At 42.0% G+C, this 17003-nt stretch overlaps 1 protein-coding gene across 2 annotated transcripts in view; it reads right to left on the bottom strand.

The window, feature by feature from the left end:
- LOC139416836 (glycoprotein-N-acetylgalactosamine 3-beta-galactosyltransferase 1-B-like) overlaps positions 1-17003 on the bottom strand; it is a 21911-nt gene extending 4908 nt beyond the window's left edge. For both annotated transcript variants that reach the window (XR_011635134.1, XM_071165937.1), the window contains exons 1-5: positions 16547-17003; positions 14801-14951; positions 7386-7539; positions 6951-7112; positions 6259-6761 (exon numbers count right to left, since the gene is read on the bottom strand). Coding sequence is in view for 1 of the 2 variants with exons in the window: in XM_071165937.1 (XP_071022038.1) it covers positions 6259-6761; positions 6951-7112; positions 7386-7539; positions 14801-14881 (900 nt within the window). In the remaining variant the exon portion in view is untranslated. The remainder of the gene's footprint in view (positions 1-6258; positions 6762-6950; positions 7113-7385; positions 7540-14800; positions 14952-16546) is intronic.

Raw genomic sequence — 17003 nt, 5'->3', positions numbered from 1 at the left:
CATGTCCAGGCCCGTCTGAAGTTTCCTAGAGAGCATTTGGATGATCCAGAAGAAGATTGGGAGAATGTCATATGGTCAGATTATACCAAAATATAACTTTTTGGTAAAAACTCAACTCGTCGTGTTTGGAGGACAAAGAATGCTGAGTTGCATCCAAAGAACACCATAACTACTGTGAAGCATGGGAGTGGAAACATCATGCTTTGGGGCTGTTTTTCTGCAAAGGGACCAGGACGACTGATCCGTGTAAAGGAAAGAATGAATGGGGCCATGTATCGTGAGATTTTGAGTGAAAACCTCCTTCCATCAGCAAGGGCATTGAAGATGAAACGTGGCTGGGTCTTTCAGCATGACAATGATCCCAAACACACCGCCCGGGCAACGAAGGAGTGGCTTCGTAAGAAGCATTTCAAGGTCCTGGAGTGGCCTAGCCAGTCTCCAGATCTCAACCCCATAGAAAATCTTTGGAGGGAGTTGAAAGTCTGTGTTGCCCAGCAACTGCCCCAAAACATCACTGCTCTAGAGGAGATCTGCATGGAGGAATGGGCCAAAATACCAGCAACAGTGTGTGAAAACCTTGTGAAGACATACAGAAAACATTTGACCTCTGTCATTGCCAACAAAGGGTATATAACAAAGTATTGAGATTAACTTTTGTAATTGACCAAATACCTATTTTCCACCATAATTTGCAAATAAATTCATTAAAAATCCTACAATGTGATTTTCAGAATTTTTTTTCTCTCATTTTGTCTGTCATAGTTGAAGTGTACCTATGATGAAAATTACATGCCTCTCTCATCTTTTTAAGTGGGAGAATTTGCACAATTGGTGGCTGACTAAATACTTTTTTGCCCCACTGTATATACTGTACTCTATCATCTACTGCATCTTGCCTATGCCGTTCTGTACCATCACTCATTCATATCTTTATGTACATATTCTTTATCCCTTTACACTTGTGTGTGTATAAGGTAGTAGTTTTGGAATTGTTAGGTTAGATTACTCGTTGGTTATTACTGCATTGTTTGGAACTAGAAGTGCAAGCATTTCACTACACTCGCATTAACATCTGCTAACCATGTGTATGTGACAAATAAATTTGATTTGATTTGAATGGTGTAGCTGCTGGGTCCTTCTTAAAGAACAGGTTAGCTGCAGGGGCTGTGGCTTGAGGGTGCTCAAGCTCTAGCCTAGCTAAGAATGTACACAGGACAGGACAGCACATAGTGAGGCAGAACTTTCTTCTGACTCAGTGTGATCAGAACCTCGGAATGACTCCTCTGACCCATCTTTAGTGTTGAGGCTGAATGGGTCCACAACTGGTTGGCACCCCCTTCGCCATGTTGGGCTTTTCATCATCCTGGTGAGTAAAGTGCCAGTTGGATGCCCGAGTGGAAAGCAGGTCACCATCAAGGCTATCTGAGTCCTCTGGAGGGAGTCCTATAGGGCCCCAACTCAGGGGGCTCGGAAGAAGACAAAATCATTTTTAGCTGCTCTATCTCAGAGGATAGGGAATTGACATTCCGAGTGAGGCTCTTATTTTTTGACTTTTTCACGAAGGGGGCACCATCGGTTTTGTGGAATTTCCCTCTTTTGGTGGTCCTGGGTGGGTCCTGGCAAACAACACTGGTAAATTATTTGTGAAAACCAGGCCCTCAACTCTGGCTAGCCACACTTCCCTCACCTTCACAGGAAGGATGGTGCAGTTAATGCAGGGGTCAGTAAGGGCCTCACGCAGGTGGCCAAAGCCTAGGCAGGCGGGGCACAGGTCATGACCATCTTCTACTTGTAGTTCAGCTCCACAAGAGGAACAGCCATGCATGCCCAGCATCATGGTGATGCAGTGTTCTCTCAGCTCAGAATGTGGAGAAAAAACAACTATAAAATATTTCTTATGTAATATACTGATTCATGAAATTAGTGAGGTCAATATCCCTCCAGGATACCTGGGCCAGGGAGATTAGAAAGGCCTGCTCACTGAAGTGTTTTAGGGAGAGTTTGACAGTGATGAGGGGTGGTCGTTTGACCGCAGACCCATTACGGACGCAAGCAATGAGGCAGTAATCGCTGAGATCCTGGTTGAAGACAGCAGAGGTGTATTTGGAGGGCAGGATGATATCTATGAGGGTGCCTAGGTTTACAGATTTGGGGTTGTACCTGGTAGGTTCATTGATCATTTTTGTGAGATTGAGGGCATCAAGCTTAGATTGTAGGATGGCTGGAGTGTTAAGCATGTCCCAGTTTAGGTCACCTGACAGCACGAGCTCTGAAGATAGATGGGGGGCAATCAATTCACATATGGTGTCCAGGGCAGAGCTGGGGGCAGAAGGTGGTCTACAGCAAGCAGCAACAGTGAGAGAGACTTGTTCCTGGAAAGGTCGATTTTTAAGTAGAAGCAAAAAATTGTTTGGGCACAGACCTGAATAGTAAGACAGAACTGTAGGCTAACTCCGCCCCTTTGGCAGTTCTCTCTTGTTGGAAAATGTTAAGTTAGGGATGGAAATTTCAGGGTTTTTGGTGGCCTTCCTAAACCAGGATTCAGACAACTAGGACATCCGGGTTGGCAGAGTGTGTTAAAGCAATGAATAAAACAAACTTAGGGAGGAGGCTTCTAATGAAATGAAACAAAGGCTTTTGCGGTTACAGAAGTCAACAAATGAGAGCACCTGGGGAATGGGAGTGGAGCTAGGCACTGCAGGGCCTGGATTCACCTCTACATCACCAGAGGAGCAGAGGAGGAGTAGGATAAAGGTACGGCTAAAGGCTATAAGAACTGGTCGTCTAGTACGTTCAGAACAGAGGAGTAAAAAGAGCAGGTTTCTGGGCACGGTAGAATAGATTCAAGGCATAATGTACAGACAAAAGTATGGTTGGATGTGAATACAGTGGAGGTCAAATCTAGGCATTGAGTGACGATGAGAGAGTTGTCTCTAGAGACATCAATTAAACCAGGTGAGGTTACTGCATTGTGGGAGGTGGGACAAGAGGGTTAGCTGAGGCATATTGAGCAGGGCTGGAGGCTCTACAGTGAAATAAGGCAATAATCACTAACCAAAACAGCAATGGACAAGGCATATTGACATTAGGGAGAGGCATGAGTAGCCAAGTGATCATAGGGTCCAATGAGTAGCTGGACCATCTGGCAGTCTGAAGGACAAATCCGGGTTTGGCTGATGCCAGGAAAACGCTACCTGCCCCAATGCACGGTGCCAACTGTACATTTTGGTGGAGGAGGAATAATGGTCTGGGGCTGTTTTTCATGATTTTAGTTCCAGTGAAGGGAAATCTTAACGCTACAGCATACAATGATATTGTAGACAATTCTGTGCTTCCAACTTTTTGGCAACAGTTTAGTGAAGGCCCTTCCCTATTTCAGCATGACAGTTCCCCCTCCCACCCCTGAACTCCGCCTAGCAGAGACATCTTTGTATTAGCAACTATTAATTATGAGCTTATATGGTATTAAAGTTAAGGGACATCACCCTGGTCGGGGTGATCCTCAGTAGGGGATAAAAAGGGAAAACACCATATTTTGTGCTGAGTGTGTTACTTGCAAATTACTGTAATTGTATACTCCGGGTTGCAATCCGGCTTGCAATCCTTATTAAACAAACTAACCTCTGATCAAAGAAGATTCCTGTGGTCACTTCTGTGCACATAGGACAGAATTCCCTTACATCAACCAACATCAGTGCCCGACCTGAGTAATGCTCTTAAGGCTGGATGGAAGCAAGTCCCCGCAGCAATTTTCCAACATCTAGTGGAAAGCCTTCCCAGAAGAGTGGAGGCTGTTATAGCAGCAAAGGGGGGGACGGACTCCATATTAATGTCCATGATTTTGGAATGAGATGTTTGATGACCAGGTGTCCACATACTTTTGGTAATATAGTGTACCAGGGGAGAGGGATGCCTAGGGGAGGCAATCCGAATCTCACGTCTTATAGCTGACTAGGCTAACAACCTTCCTGGACGCGGTTATCTCGAGAAGTGACCAGTTGGAGTTTTAAATAGTTGTGGCCTCAATAATGAGCACAGCAGTGGAGGATATCTTGACAAGGTTAGCATCAGAGTGCGGTGGCCAACACAGACACACCCTAGCAAGTGGGCTAAATCCGCACAAGACAAGGAAGCCCGATATCCTCAGATAAAAGGGATAGGTAGGGGAGACCTGTCACACAGCCTTGGAGGGTGAATTTTGCGCTCTGACCCATAGGTCACAGGCTGTTGGTGACAGACCGACAGTACACACAACTCACAGAGTTTAGTTTATCGTACCGCTACCTGGGAAGATGCAGTGGAGCAGTCAACTTGGGTGATATGGCTCAGCTAACTTTGGAAGAAGAAATAAGAGATGTGGTCTGACGTCCGTTTTTTTAATGAAGCGTGGGGGCACGTCCTCCCACGCTGTCACGTCACCGGCGTGACTTTGTTGTTTTTATTACTGGACCCGAACGGAGCACGAGGGATATAATCTATACTTCCAATGATACTGATGATCTGAAAGGTATGAAGTAGAACCAACATTCATTAATGTTGTCATTCACTGTGAGATAGCCTTTACATAATATGTTGTTTATATTCAGGCCGTTTGTTCATTGAAAATAAGTGTAAATATACCATATATATTACACCAAGAGGGTTTGTGTAAGACTGATGCACTGGTCAAAAGATGCCATACCTTTTAATAGACCAAAAACACTTGGTGTCACAGGAGGTTGGTGGCACCTTAATTGGGGAGGACGGGCTCATGGTAATGGCTGGGGCGGAATAGGGGGAATAGTATGCTGCCAATATACTGACTCAACTCCAGCCACTTTAATAATGGAAATTGATGTAAAAAAATGTTTATCACTAGCCACTTTAAACAATGCCACTTAATATAATGTTTACATACCCTACATTACTCATCTCATATGTATATACTGTACTTGATACCATCTACTGTATCTTGCCTATGCCGTTCTGTACCATCACTCATTCATATATCTTTATGTACATATTCTTTATCCCTTTACACTTGTGTGTATAAGGTTGTAGTTGTGGAATTGTTAGGTTAGATTACTCGTTGGTTATTACTGCATTGTCGGAACTAGAAGCACAAGCATTTCGCTACACTTGCATTAACATCTGCCAACCATGTGTATGTGACAAATAAAATTTGATTTGAAATACATCAAACATAGTTTGAAATATTTAAAAAAAATAAATAAAAAAAAAACATGTATCGGACAAGCGATCATTTTCACGTTTTCATACATTTTAGGAATGTTTGGGAGTTACGTTATACTAAGGCATTTGTGAAAATTCTATAGCAATATAGAGTGGGAAAGCGGCAGTGCATTTGGACAATTAATAAACACTGCAGTAAATAAAACATCTGTCTCAACCAGTCTATGCAGACCAGTGCACCATAGCCAATCAGAGCTACAATAGGCCTTTATGCAAACAAGCCATTGCCACACAGGCCTGTCATCATTCACATTCATCATTGCAACTGCGCAACTTTAGATCATTAGAACACATTTGCCAAAAGCCACAAAATACACCTGAATGGATTTTTGCAAATATGTCAATATCACATGGGAGTCCTCTTAACATCTGGGAACTTTTCAGTCGTATTGATCAAACAACCATGAAAAGGTAGGCTCTCACAGTTATGCACATCAACAAGCTCAACAACTAATGCTAGCTAGGTCAAGTTGGGCTAAAATTTAACAAAGGAACATTTGATAAACCCTCGTCAAAATTGCACTGATAAACAATAGGGAATTGTAGCCTACTCGTCCTTTTGCACCTTGTTTAAATGTAATCTAGAGCGTTCGTGAATGTATCAGTTATTCTGCGCCCTGGCGCACTCAGATGAGAGTGCTTTGAAATTGGGGTAAATAGCCAGAGTGAATTTGCGAAAGCAAGAGATATGCTAACTGGATAACAGCCGTTCAAGTTCTTGCTAGCTAACCAAATGACACCTGCATCACTAGCTGTGTATAGCAACCGAAAAATTATAGGTGGGGAATAAACCAGTCACTCACCCACTCCTCCAATGTTTTTAGCTAGGAATGTTGAGTCAAATAGACCCTATTCTTAAAACCTCTTATAATGTTGGTTTTGTAGCATGAATTGGGAATTTGATATTTTTGACTGATATTATGATTGTCTATTTGTTTCATATCTGCAAAGTAGTTAAAACACTGTCCGTTTCACTTGAATAATCTGTGAAACTGAAAGCCAACAAGTAACAACAACAAGACAGACCTCTACGATGGGGTAGTAGCAGTAGCTCCAGTACCAGAAGCTCTTGGAGAACTTCCCTGTCAGATGATGCTCGGGAACAAACGGATGAAACGTCTCCCGTTGAAGGGTATCCCTCGAGTCCATAGCCAGAACACCCATCTTCTCCAGACACTGTCCCAGAGCCAAGTCCTCCACAGAGGTGGTATGGGTACACACCTTGGTCTTGAACCCCTCCACAAACCTCCTGAGAGCTTCTTTACTCAACACATATCCTGCTCCGCCACTCATGTACCCCTGCTTTGCGTAGGGCTTGAAGCGCTTGCCAAAGTAGAGGGGCTCCTCGGGCGTGTGATTGGACAGGACCCAGCGGAGGTTGTCCACCACAACGAAGGTGTCGTCGTCCGCCTTGAGGAACCAGTCGGCATCATTCCCATGATGCTCCAGGGCGTAGTGGAAGGCCCGGATGGTCTTCCAGTAAAGCTGGTCGCGGCCCTCCCCCGTGCCGAGCCCCACTGTGGGGAAGTCTGGAGAAGAAGAATACTTTATTGCCATTTCACCAACACTGGACCGAGAGCAGTTAGGGTTAAGTGCCTTGCTCAAGGGCACAAAAGCAGGAGACAGCATCCAGATTTTTATCGTTAATGGGATTCGAACCGGCCAACCTCGAACCAGCCCGCCTCTCTGCCCTCTAGGCTACCTGGCTGGGTACCTACCTGGGTCGTCGATAGAGCTCATGAAGACCACAACGTTGCAGTGGCGGCTCCAGGTGGCCTTTACATGGCGGGCCTTGGTCTGCAGGTTACTGGGACCAGTCATCACCCAGCACAGGATGCGCACCTTCCGGTACAGCTCATCTGCCACGCTACTGTCCTCACCTGAAAACCATAGCCAAATTAGAAACAACTTTAATTGATGGAAGAGAGACACTGTATAGTATTCATATTTCTATGGGGAGATGTATGGATGTTTTGGAATGAGCCTATTTCAATAATGAATTGTCTTTGTGGCAGCAAAGAGATCTATTTTCTATATTAAAATACACAACACACACCTTTCATACTTCCACACAGATTTATGAGAAACTTCCGAGGAAATTAATTTCCTTTAACCCGAAGAGGTCTTGTGTCTTATTGGGCCTGTGTACGTACCTATGTGGTGTGGATGGTTGAGGTTGATGAGGGTTGCTCCTTCCATCCTCCAGTTATTACTGTCACTAGCCTGTCTCTTCTTCGACAACGCTGCTACTGAGCTGTCCTGGTCCTGTCCCAGCACATCGGGCTCCATGCTCATCTCGAACCACACCTGTTTTTACAAATAAAGATGACGTGATTCAAATTCAATTAAGTTTACTGACTGATAACATCATAATACCATAGCAGGTATACAAAATACCGTAGGTACAGTCAACAGTAACAACAATGCAAGGAGAGAGTACCGTAATTACAGGTGTATAGGTATGGCTACCTGAATGGCAATTACAAGTGTATAGGTAGGGCTACCAGACAGGTAATTACAGGTGTAGAGGTAGGGCTACCAGACTAGTAATTACAGGTGTAGAGGTAGGGCTACCAGACTAGTAATTACAGGTGTAGAGGTAGGGCTACCAGACTAGTAATTACAGGTGTAGAGGTAGGGCTACCAGACTAGGTAATTACAGGTGTAGAGGTAGGGCTACCAGACTAGTAATTACAGGTGTAGAGGTAGGGCTACCAGACTAGTAATTACAGGTGTAGAGGTAGGGCTACCAGACTGGTAATTACAGGTGTAGAGGTAGGGCTACCAGACAGGTAATTACAGGTGTAGAGGTAGGGCTACCAGACAGGTAATTACAGGTGTAGAGGTAGGGCTACCAGACTAGTAATTACAGGTGTAGAGGTAGGGCTACCAGACTAGTAATTACAGGTGTAGAGGTAGGGCTACCAGACTAGTAATTACAGGTGTAGAGGTAGGGCTACCAGACTAGTAATTACAGGTGTAGAGGTAGGGCTACCAGACTAGTAATTACAGGTGTAGAGGTAGGGCTACCAGACTAGTAATTACAGGTGTAGAGGTAGGGCTACCAGACTAGTAATTACAGGTGTAGAGGTAGGGCTACCAGACTAGTAATTACAGGTGTATAGGTAGGGCTACCAGACTAGTAATTACAGGTGTATAGGTAGGGCTACCAGACTAGTAATTACAGGTGTATAGGTAGGGCTACCAGACTAGTAATTACAGGTGTATAGGTAGGGCTACCAGACTAGTAATTACAGGTGTATAGGTAGGGCTACCAGACTAGTAATTACAGGTGTATAGGTAGGGCTACCAGACTAGTAATTACAGGTGTATAGGTAGGGCTACCAGACTAGTAATTACAGGTGTATAGGTAGGGCTACCAGACTAGTAATTACAGGTGTATAGGTAAGATTACCTGACTAGTAATTACAGGTGTAGAGGTAGGGCTACCAGACTAGTAATTACAGGTGTATAGGTAGGGCTACCAGACTAGTAATTACAGGTGTATAGGTAAGATTACCTGACTAGTAATTACAGGTGTATAGGTAGGGCTACCAGACTAGTAATTACAGGTGTATAGGTAGGGCTACCAGACTAGTAATTACAGGTGTATAGGTAGGGCTACCAGACTAGTAATTACAGGTGTATAGGTAGGGCTACCAGACTAGTAATTACAGGTGTATAGGTAGGGCTACCAGACTAGTAATTACAGGTGTATAGGTAAGATTACCTGACTAGTAATTACAGGTGTATAGGTAGGGCTACCAGACTAGTAATTACAGGTGTATAGGTAGGATACCTGACTAGTAATTACAGGTGTATAGGTAGGGCTACCAGACTAGTAATTACAGGTGTATAGGTAGGGCTACCAGACTAGTAATTACAGGTGTATAGGTAAGATTACCTGACTAGTAATTACAGGTGTATAGGTAGGGCTACCAGACTAGTAATTACAGGTGTATAGGTAGGGCTACCAGACTAGTAATTACAGGTGTATAGGTAGGGCTACCAGACTAGTAATTACAGGTGTAGAGGTAGGGCTACCAGACTAGTAATTACAGGTGTATAGGTAGGGCTACCAGACTAGTAATTACAGGTGTATAGGTAGGGCTACCAGACTAGTAATTACAGGTGTATAGGTAAGATTACCTGACTAGTAATTACAGGTGTATAGGTAGGGCTACCAGACTAGTAATTACAGGTGTATAGGTAAGATTACCTGACTAGTAATTACAGGTGTATAGGTAGGGCTACCAGACTAGTAATTACAGGTGTATAGGTAAGATTACCTGACTAGTAATTACAGGTGTATAGGTAGGGCTACCAGACTAGTAATTACAGGTGTATAGGTAGGGCTACCAGACTAGTAATTACAGGTGTAGAGGTAGGGCTACCAGACTAGTAATTACAGGTGTAGAGGTAGGGCTACCAGACTAGTAATTACAGGTGTAGAGGTAGGGCTACCAGACTGGTAATTACAGGTGTAGAGGTAGGGCTACCTGACTAGTAATTACAGGTGTATAGGTAAGATTACCTGACTAGTAATTACAGGTGTATAGGTAAGATTACCTGACTAGTAATTACAGGTGTATAGGTATGGCTCCCTTAATATTAATTACATGTGTATATGGCTCCCTGAATATTAATTATAGGTGTATAGGTATGGCTCCCTTAATATTAATTACATGTGTATATGGCTCCCTGAATATTAATTGCAGGTGTATTGGGCTCCCTGAATATTAATTGCAGGTGTATTGGGCTACCTGAATAGTAATTACAGGTCTTTAGAGTTACCTGAAGAGTAATTACAAGTGTATACAGTTGAAGTCGGAAGTTTACATATGGTTGGAGTCATTAAAACTCGTTTTTCAACCACTCACACAAATTTCTTGTTAGCAAACAATAGTTTTGGCAAGTCGGTTAGGACATCTACTATTCCATCAATTGCTTGCAGACAGATGATTTCACTTATAATTCACTGTATCACAATTCCAGTGGGTCAGAAGTTTACATACACTAAGATGACTGTGCCTTTAAACAGCTTGGAAAATTCCAAAAAATGGTGTCATGGCTTTAGAAGCTTATGCTAATTACATAATTTGAGTCAATTGGAGGTGTACCTGTGAATGTATTTCAAGGCCTACCTTCAAACTCAGTGCCTCTTTGCTTGACATCATGAGAAAATCAAAAGAAATCAGCCAAGAGCTCAGAAAAATAATTGTAGACCTCCACAAGTCTGGTTCATCCTTGGGAGCAATTTCCGAAAGGCCTGAAGGTACCACGTTCATCTGTACAAACAATAGTAAGTATAAACACCATGGGACCACGCAGCCGTCATACCGCTCAGGAAGGAGACGCGTTCTGTCTCCCAGAGATGAACGTACTTTGGTGCAAAAAATTCAAAGCAATTCCAAAACAATAGCAAACAACCTTGTGAAGATGCTGGAGGAAACAGGTCCAAAAGTATCTACAGTGGGGCAAAAAAGTATTTAGTCACCAATTGTGCAAGTTCTCCCATTTAAAAAGATGAGAGGCTTGTAATTTTCATCATAGGTACACTTCAACTATGACAGACAAAATTAGAAAAAAAATCCAGAAAATCACATTGTAGGATTTTTAATGAATTTATTTGCAAATTATGATGGAAAATAAGTATTTGGTCACCTACAAACAAGCAAGATTTCTGGCTCTCACAGACCTGTAACTTCTTCTTTAAGAGGCTCCTCTGTCCTCCACCTGTATTAATGACGCCGGTTTGAACTTGTTATCAGTATAAAAGACACCTGTCCACAACCTCAAACATTCACACTCCAAACTCCACTATGGCCAAGACCAAAGAGCTGTCAAAGGACACCAGAAACAAAATTGTAGATCTGCACCAGGCTGGGAAGACTGAATCTGCAATAGGTAAGCAGCTTGGTTTGAAGAAATCAACTGTGGGAGCAATTATTAGGAAATGGAAGACATACAAGACCACTGATAATCTCCCTCGATCTGGGGCTCCACGAAAGATCTCACCCCGTGGGGTCAAAATGATCACAAGAACAGTGAGCAAAAATCCCAGAACCACACGGGGGGACCTAGTGAATGACCTGCAGAGAGCTGGGACCAAAGTAACAAAGCCTACCATCAGTAACACACTACGCCGCCAGGGACTCAAATCCTGCAGTGCCAGACGTGTCCCCCTGCTTAAGCCAGTACATGTCCAGGCCCGTCTGAAGTTTGCTAGAGAGCATTTGGATGATCCAGAAGAAGATTGGGAGAATGTCATATGGTCAGATTAAACCAAAATATAACTTTTTGGTAAAAACTCAACTTGTCGTGTTTGGAGGACAAAGAATGCTGATTTGCATCCAAAGAACACCATACCTACTGTGAAGCATGGGGGTGGAAACATCATGCTTTGGGGCTGTGTTTCTGCAAAGGGACCAGGACGACTGATCCGTGTAAAGGAAGGAAAGAATGAATGGGGCCATGTATCGTGAGATTTTGAGTGAAAACCTCCTTCCATCAGCAAGGGCATTAAAGATGAAACGTGGCTGGGTCTTTCAGCATGACAATGATCCCAAACACACCGCCCGGGCAACGAAGGAGTGGCTTCGTAAGAAGCATTTCAAGGTCCTGGAGTGGCCTAGCCAGTCTCCAGATCTCAATCCCATAGAAAATCTTTGGAGGGAGTTGAAAGTCTGTGTTGCCCAGCAACAGCCCCAAAACATCACTGCTCTAGAGGAGATCTGCATGGAGGAATGGCCCAAAATACCAGCAACAGTGTGTGAAAACCTTGTGAAGACTTACAGAAAACGTTTGACCTCTGTCATTGCCAACAAAGGGTATATAACAAAGTATTGAGATAAACTTTTGTAATTGACCAAATACTTATTTTCCACCATAATTTGCAAATAAATTCATTAAAAATCCTACAATGTGATTTTCTGGATGTTTTTTCTAATTTTGTCTGTCATAGTTGAAGTGTACCTATGATGAAAATTACAGGCCTCTCATATTTTTAAGTGGGAGAACTTGCACAATTGGTGGCTTACTAAATACTTTTTTTCCCCACTGTATATCCACAATAAAACAAGTCCTATATCGATATAATCTGAAAGGCCACTCAGCAAGGAAGAAGCCACTGCTCCAAAACCACCATAAAAAAGCCAGACTATAGTTTGCAACTGCACATGGGGACAAAGATCGTACTTTTTGGAGAAATGTCCTCTGGTCTGATGAAACAAAAATAGAACTGTTTGGCCGTAATGACCATCGCTATTTTTGGAGGAAAAAGGGGGAGGCTTGTAAGCCTAAGAACGCCATCCCAACCGTGAAGCACGGGGGTGGCAGCATCATGTTGTGGGGGTGGTTTGCTGCAGGAGGGACCGGTGCACTTTCACAAAATAGATAGCTTCATAAGGAAGGAAAATGATATGGATATATTGAAGCAACCACCTCAAGACATCAGTCAGGAAGTTAAAGCTTGGTTGCAATTGGGTCTTCCAAATGGACAATGACCCCAAGCATAAGTCCAAGGTTGTGGCAAAATGGCTTAAGGACAAGTAAGTCAAGGTATTAGAGTGGCCATCACAATGCCCTGACCTCAAACCGATAGGAAATTTGTGGGCAAAACTGAAAAAGCATGTGCGAGCAAGGAGGCCTACAAACCTGACTCAGTTACACCAGCTCTGTCAGGAGGAAAGGGCCAAAATTCACCCAACTTATTGTGGGAAGCTTGTGGAAGGCTACCTGAATCATTTGACCCAAGTTAAACAATTTAAAGGCAATGCTACCAAATACTAATTGAGTGTATGTGAACTTCTGACCCACTGAAAATGTGATGAAAGAAATAAAAGCTGAAATGAATCATTCTCTGCTATTATTCTGATGTTTCACATTCTTAAAATGAAGTGGTGATCCTAACTGACCTAAGACAGGGAATTTTTACTAGGATTAAATGTCAGGAATTGTGAAAAACTGAGTTTAAATGTATTTGGCTAAGGTGTATGTAAACCTCCGACCTCAACTGTAGGTAGGGCTACTTGAATAGTAATTACAGCTGTATAGGGCTACATGAATACTAATTACAGGGCTATAGGGCCACTAGATATTGGAAACACTTCTGGAAATAAAGCTAAACAAAGAGATGTATTCAATCCAATAATACTAAATATGGGCTTGTAACACATAAACATCTTTATTTTTTGTCTTCTGATCTTGGACAATGTTTCTTAGAGGTATGGGTAGTGCTATGTTGAAGTGCCACCAGGAGGCGCCTTGCTTCTAGTGGACCTGAAAGGTTTCTCATAACTTCGAATGCTCTGTCATTTAGATCAAGACAATTAAATTTAAGAAACTGTAAACAATTCGTTTTTATGTTGGTAATTATAATAGTTACATTTCCAATTTAAGTGTGAAATGAAATGTTGATAACAAGCCGAGTACACAATCAGATAAAACCAGGCAAGGTAGCTAGCTAGCCTAATTTATTTTCTCTCGTCTTGTCTTTTTGATGTAAATGTTTTCATTGATAACTGTACAAAATAAAATACTAATTCTTGACATTTTGAAGAGCAGTTTTCATTAGGTATGAGCTAGACCTAGATAAAATGAACTGGCTAGTAATTCAGTTAAGATATGAAGCTAGCTTGCTAGCTAGCCAGTCATACAGAAGAGAGGGCTGCTGTAGGATTGCTATTTTACCTGTAAAATGTATCTTCCCTATATAGCTAGCTAGCTAACTACATAGCTACATATCTCGATACAGCGGAATTATGTTTTTAGAATGTTTTACTAATTAAAAATTAACACCTGAAATGTCTTGAGTCAATTATTTATTCAACCCCCTTTTTAATGGCAAGCCTAAATATATTCAGGAGTTAAAATGTGCTTAACATGTCACATAATAAGTTGCATGTACAGTGCAATAATAGTGTAACAAGTCAGTGAAACGACTGTAACTCATTCACAGTAAAAGCTATCACTATCATGATTTCAATATGCTTTTTTCTTTATATTCCTTAGGAAGTTGTGTAAATGGCAGTTGTTTGGGGGGAAAGCATATAAGTTACGCATTTTCACAGGTGTTTTTTCTTGACGGATTACCCTTTGATTGATATGGTGCTAGATATGTAGGATCTTAGTTTGATCACTTTTGTTGATGAGAATTTTCCTGCAAACTTGTAGTGTATTCAACGTTTAAAAGGGCTTCTAACGTGTGTAATTTCCACTTAAAATATTCAGACTTGATTTGCCCTAATGTAATGTTTAATTCATTATAATCCACATAATTCAAATTTCCTGCTGTAGCAAACTAGCTCAAATTAAGATCCTACATCTGTATTGCATGTTATATCGTTTGAAAGGGCTGTTTCTCAGCTTTCAAAATATGTATTATGTCTTCATTTATGGTTTGACACCAGAAAATAATGCTCATTAATGTACGTAGAGGTCATGGTCTCAATAAATTCAGGAATTCCAAAACTCTCCTACAGATGATGCAACAATGCCAATATGGCGATTTACAGTTACAGTTAGCTGGTGTTCTGAGGCCTAGTGTTTCCATTTCACTTTAACCCACCTGGCGCAGGAAGTACAGGCTCAGGGTTCCCACTAAGAAACCCATGTAGAAGCAGCATCTGGAGCCACTCAAGCCTTTCATGGTGACCTCCTCCCTCCCTCTCCTCGTCTCTAGTAGTTCCTCCTTGTCACTATGATCACAGCATCTCTGTCTGAGATTGAAAGAGAACAGTAGGGATGAATAGGCAGACAAGATAGCCACCTAGAAGCAACAATAATTTCAAAAATAGTTTATTTCAAGTAGCCAGAAACCAACTGATCGTTAATCATAAATGTCTGAATGATTTAAAGGACAACTCCACCACTTTTAAACCTAATTTTCAAACTACCCAGCACAATGCCAGTATGCACATAAAGTATGTGAAAATGGTACATTTCTACATTTTGTAGAAAAATTATAATTAAAAAGTTTTACCCGATGACATCATCAAAAGTTTAACCTCACTAGGGTCTGTGGGACAGTCCCACCTGGCCAACATCCAGTGAAATTGCAGAGCGCCAAATTCAAAAACAGAAATACTAATTACAAACATTCATAAAACATACAAGTGTTATACATCGGTTTAAAGATTAACTTCTTGTTAATCCAACCACGGCGTCAGATTTCAAAAAGGCTTCACGGCGAAAGCATACCATGCTATTATCTGAGAACGGCGCCCAGCAGACAAATCATTACAAACAGTTACCAGCCAGGTAGAGGAGTTACACAAGTCAGAAATAGCAATAAAATGAATAACTTACCTTTGATGATCTTCATATGGTTGCACTCACAAGACTCCCATTTACTCAATACATTTTTGTTTTGTTCGATAAAGTCCCTCTTATATCCAAAAACCTCTGTGTGATTTTCAGTGATTTTCTTACTTTTAACCCTGCCCTGTGATGTCTCAGGGAATAATTATTTTAGGAACTTTCTTCTCATCTTTTTAAACACAGATCATAGAAATGCAAAATGTTCACATATGTATAAACTGGTATTGTGCTGAAGATAATGAATTGTTGAAAAGTGGCGGAACTGCCCTTTAAGGAGTAAATTGCTTGTTTTGCATGAACCATAACAGCTCAGCCCAACTACCTGTACACACTGGAGGTGTGTCAGGAACCTTGCTCTTCTGTAGACTTTGTCTCGAGAAACCAGTTGGCCGATAGCAATGCAATCTTATCACCCAGGTGGGTATATGTTCTTGTTTTTAGATGAGAGTGAAACTACAAGAGTGAAAGCGCACACAGGAGTGGCCAGTTTACTAGAATCCGGTCCATTGACTAGAAGTTAAATTTAAAAAGATAGTTCAGGCGTGCAATGGAACTACAGAGACCCTCGCCACCATAGTTTTCAGATAAACAAACTCACTTTAACACATATGGAGGTTAGAGACCTCTAATCATGGACCAGGAAGTTAATTATTTATACTAAATAGGCCAAGCTTATATAACCCCTTAACAGACAGACTAGGTTGCACTGTCTGTACCCCCTCTGCTGCCTGCTGTACTGCACTGAAAAACATGTCTAAACACAATGGTAACATTGTATAGTACCGTTTGTAAACTACCCCGTATCTTCCGTAGCCTTAATCTCCCCGTTGGGTGAGAATCTGGACTAGTCCTAATAACTGGAGAAGATAAATTGATACAATGTTACAGAGACCACCACGACAACATAACAGTGACGCACGCGTGTTACCGCGATCATCTTTCCCCGTTAATACATTTTATCATCAGTTATTGTGTCCCAAAATATAATAATTACCTGTGTTTGTTGACCAGAGTTTGTTGACGAGAATATGGAAAGCAATCTCCACATTGAGAGTGCAACCTAGCCTACAATGAATTGATTAATTTCGAGACTAAAGGACGACGTTACACCATCACACAGTGGGTCAGTCCAGTATTGAAGTTTGTAAAGCTCTCTATGTACACAACCGCTCAGAAAATAAACGACAGCATGACTAACGTCACTGTAAAAATCCACGTTTTTAAGCATTACAGTGTAATCTCCGAAACCGCGGCATTTGACCGATGGAAATATCGCGTTTGACCTAAGAGCCCGCCTCCTTCCCGAAACCACGCTCCTAGATTGAGAAAATCAAAATGTGTGAGACGCTGCGCAGCATTACAGATTTTTGCAGCCTCGGTACAGATCACGTAAAAAAAACTATTTACAGGTTAGTTATTTCGCAGTGGACAATCATTTGCAGATCAGTGAA

This window comes from Oncorhynchus clarkii, chromosome 9 (assembly GCF_045791955.1).
Source record: "Oncorhynchus clarkii lewisi isolate Uvic-CL-2024 chromosome 9, UVic_Ocla_1.0, whole genome shotgun sequence".
NCBI classification, from domain to species: Eukaryota; Metazoa; Chordata; class Actinopteri; order Salmoniformes; family Salmonidae; genus Oncorhynchus; species Oncorhynchus clarkii.
The sequence above is the reverse complement of the archived record's forward strand: the minus strand, read 5'-3'. Positions and strand labels throughout refer to the sequence as shown.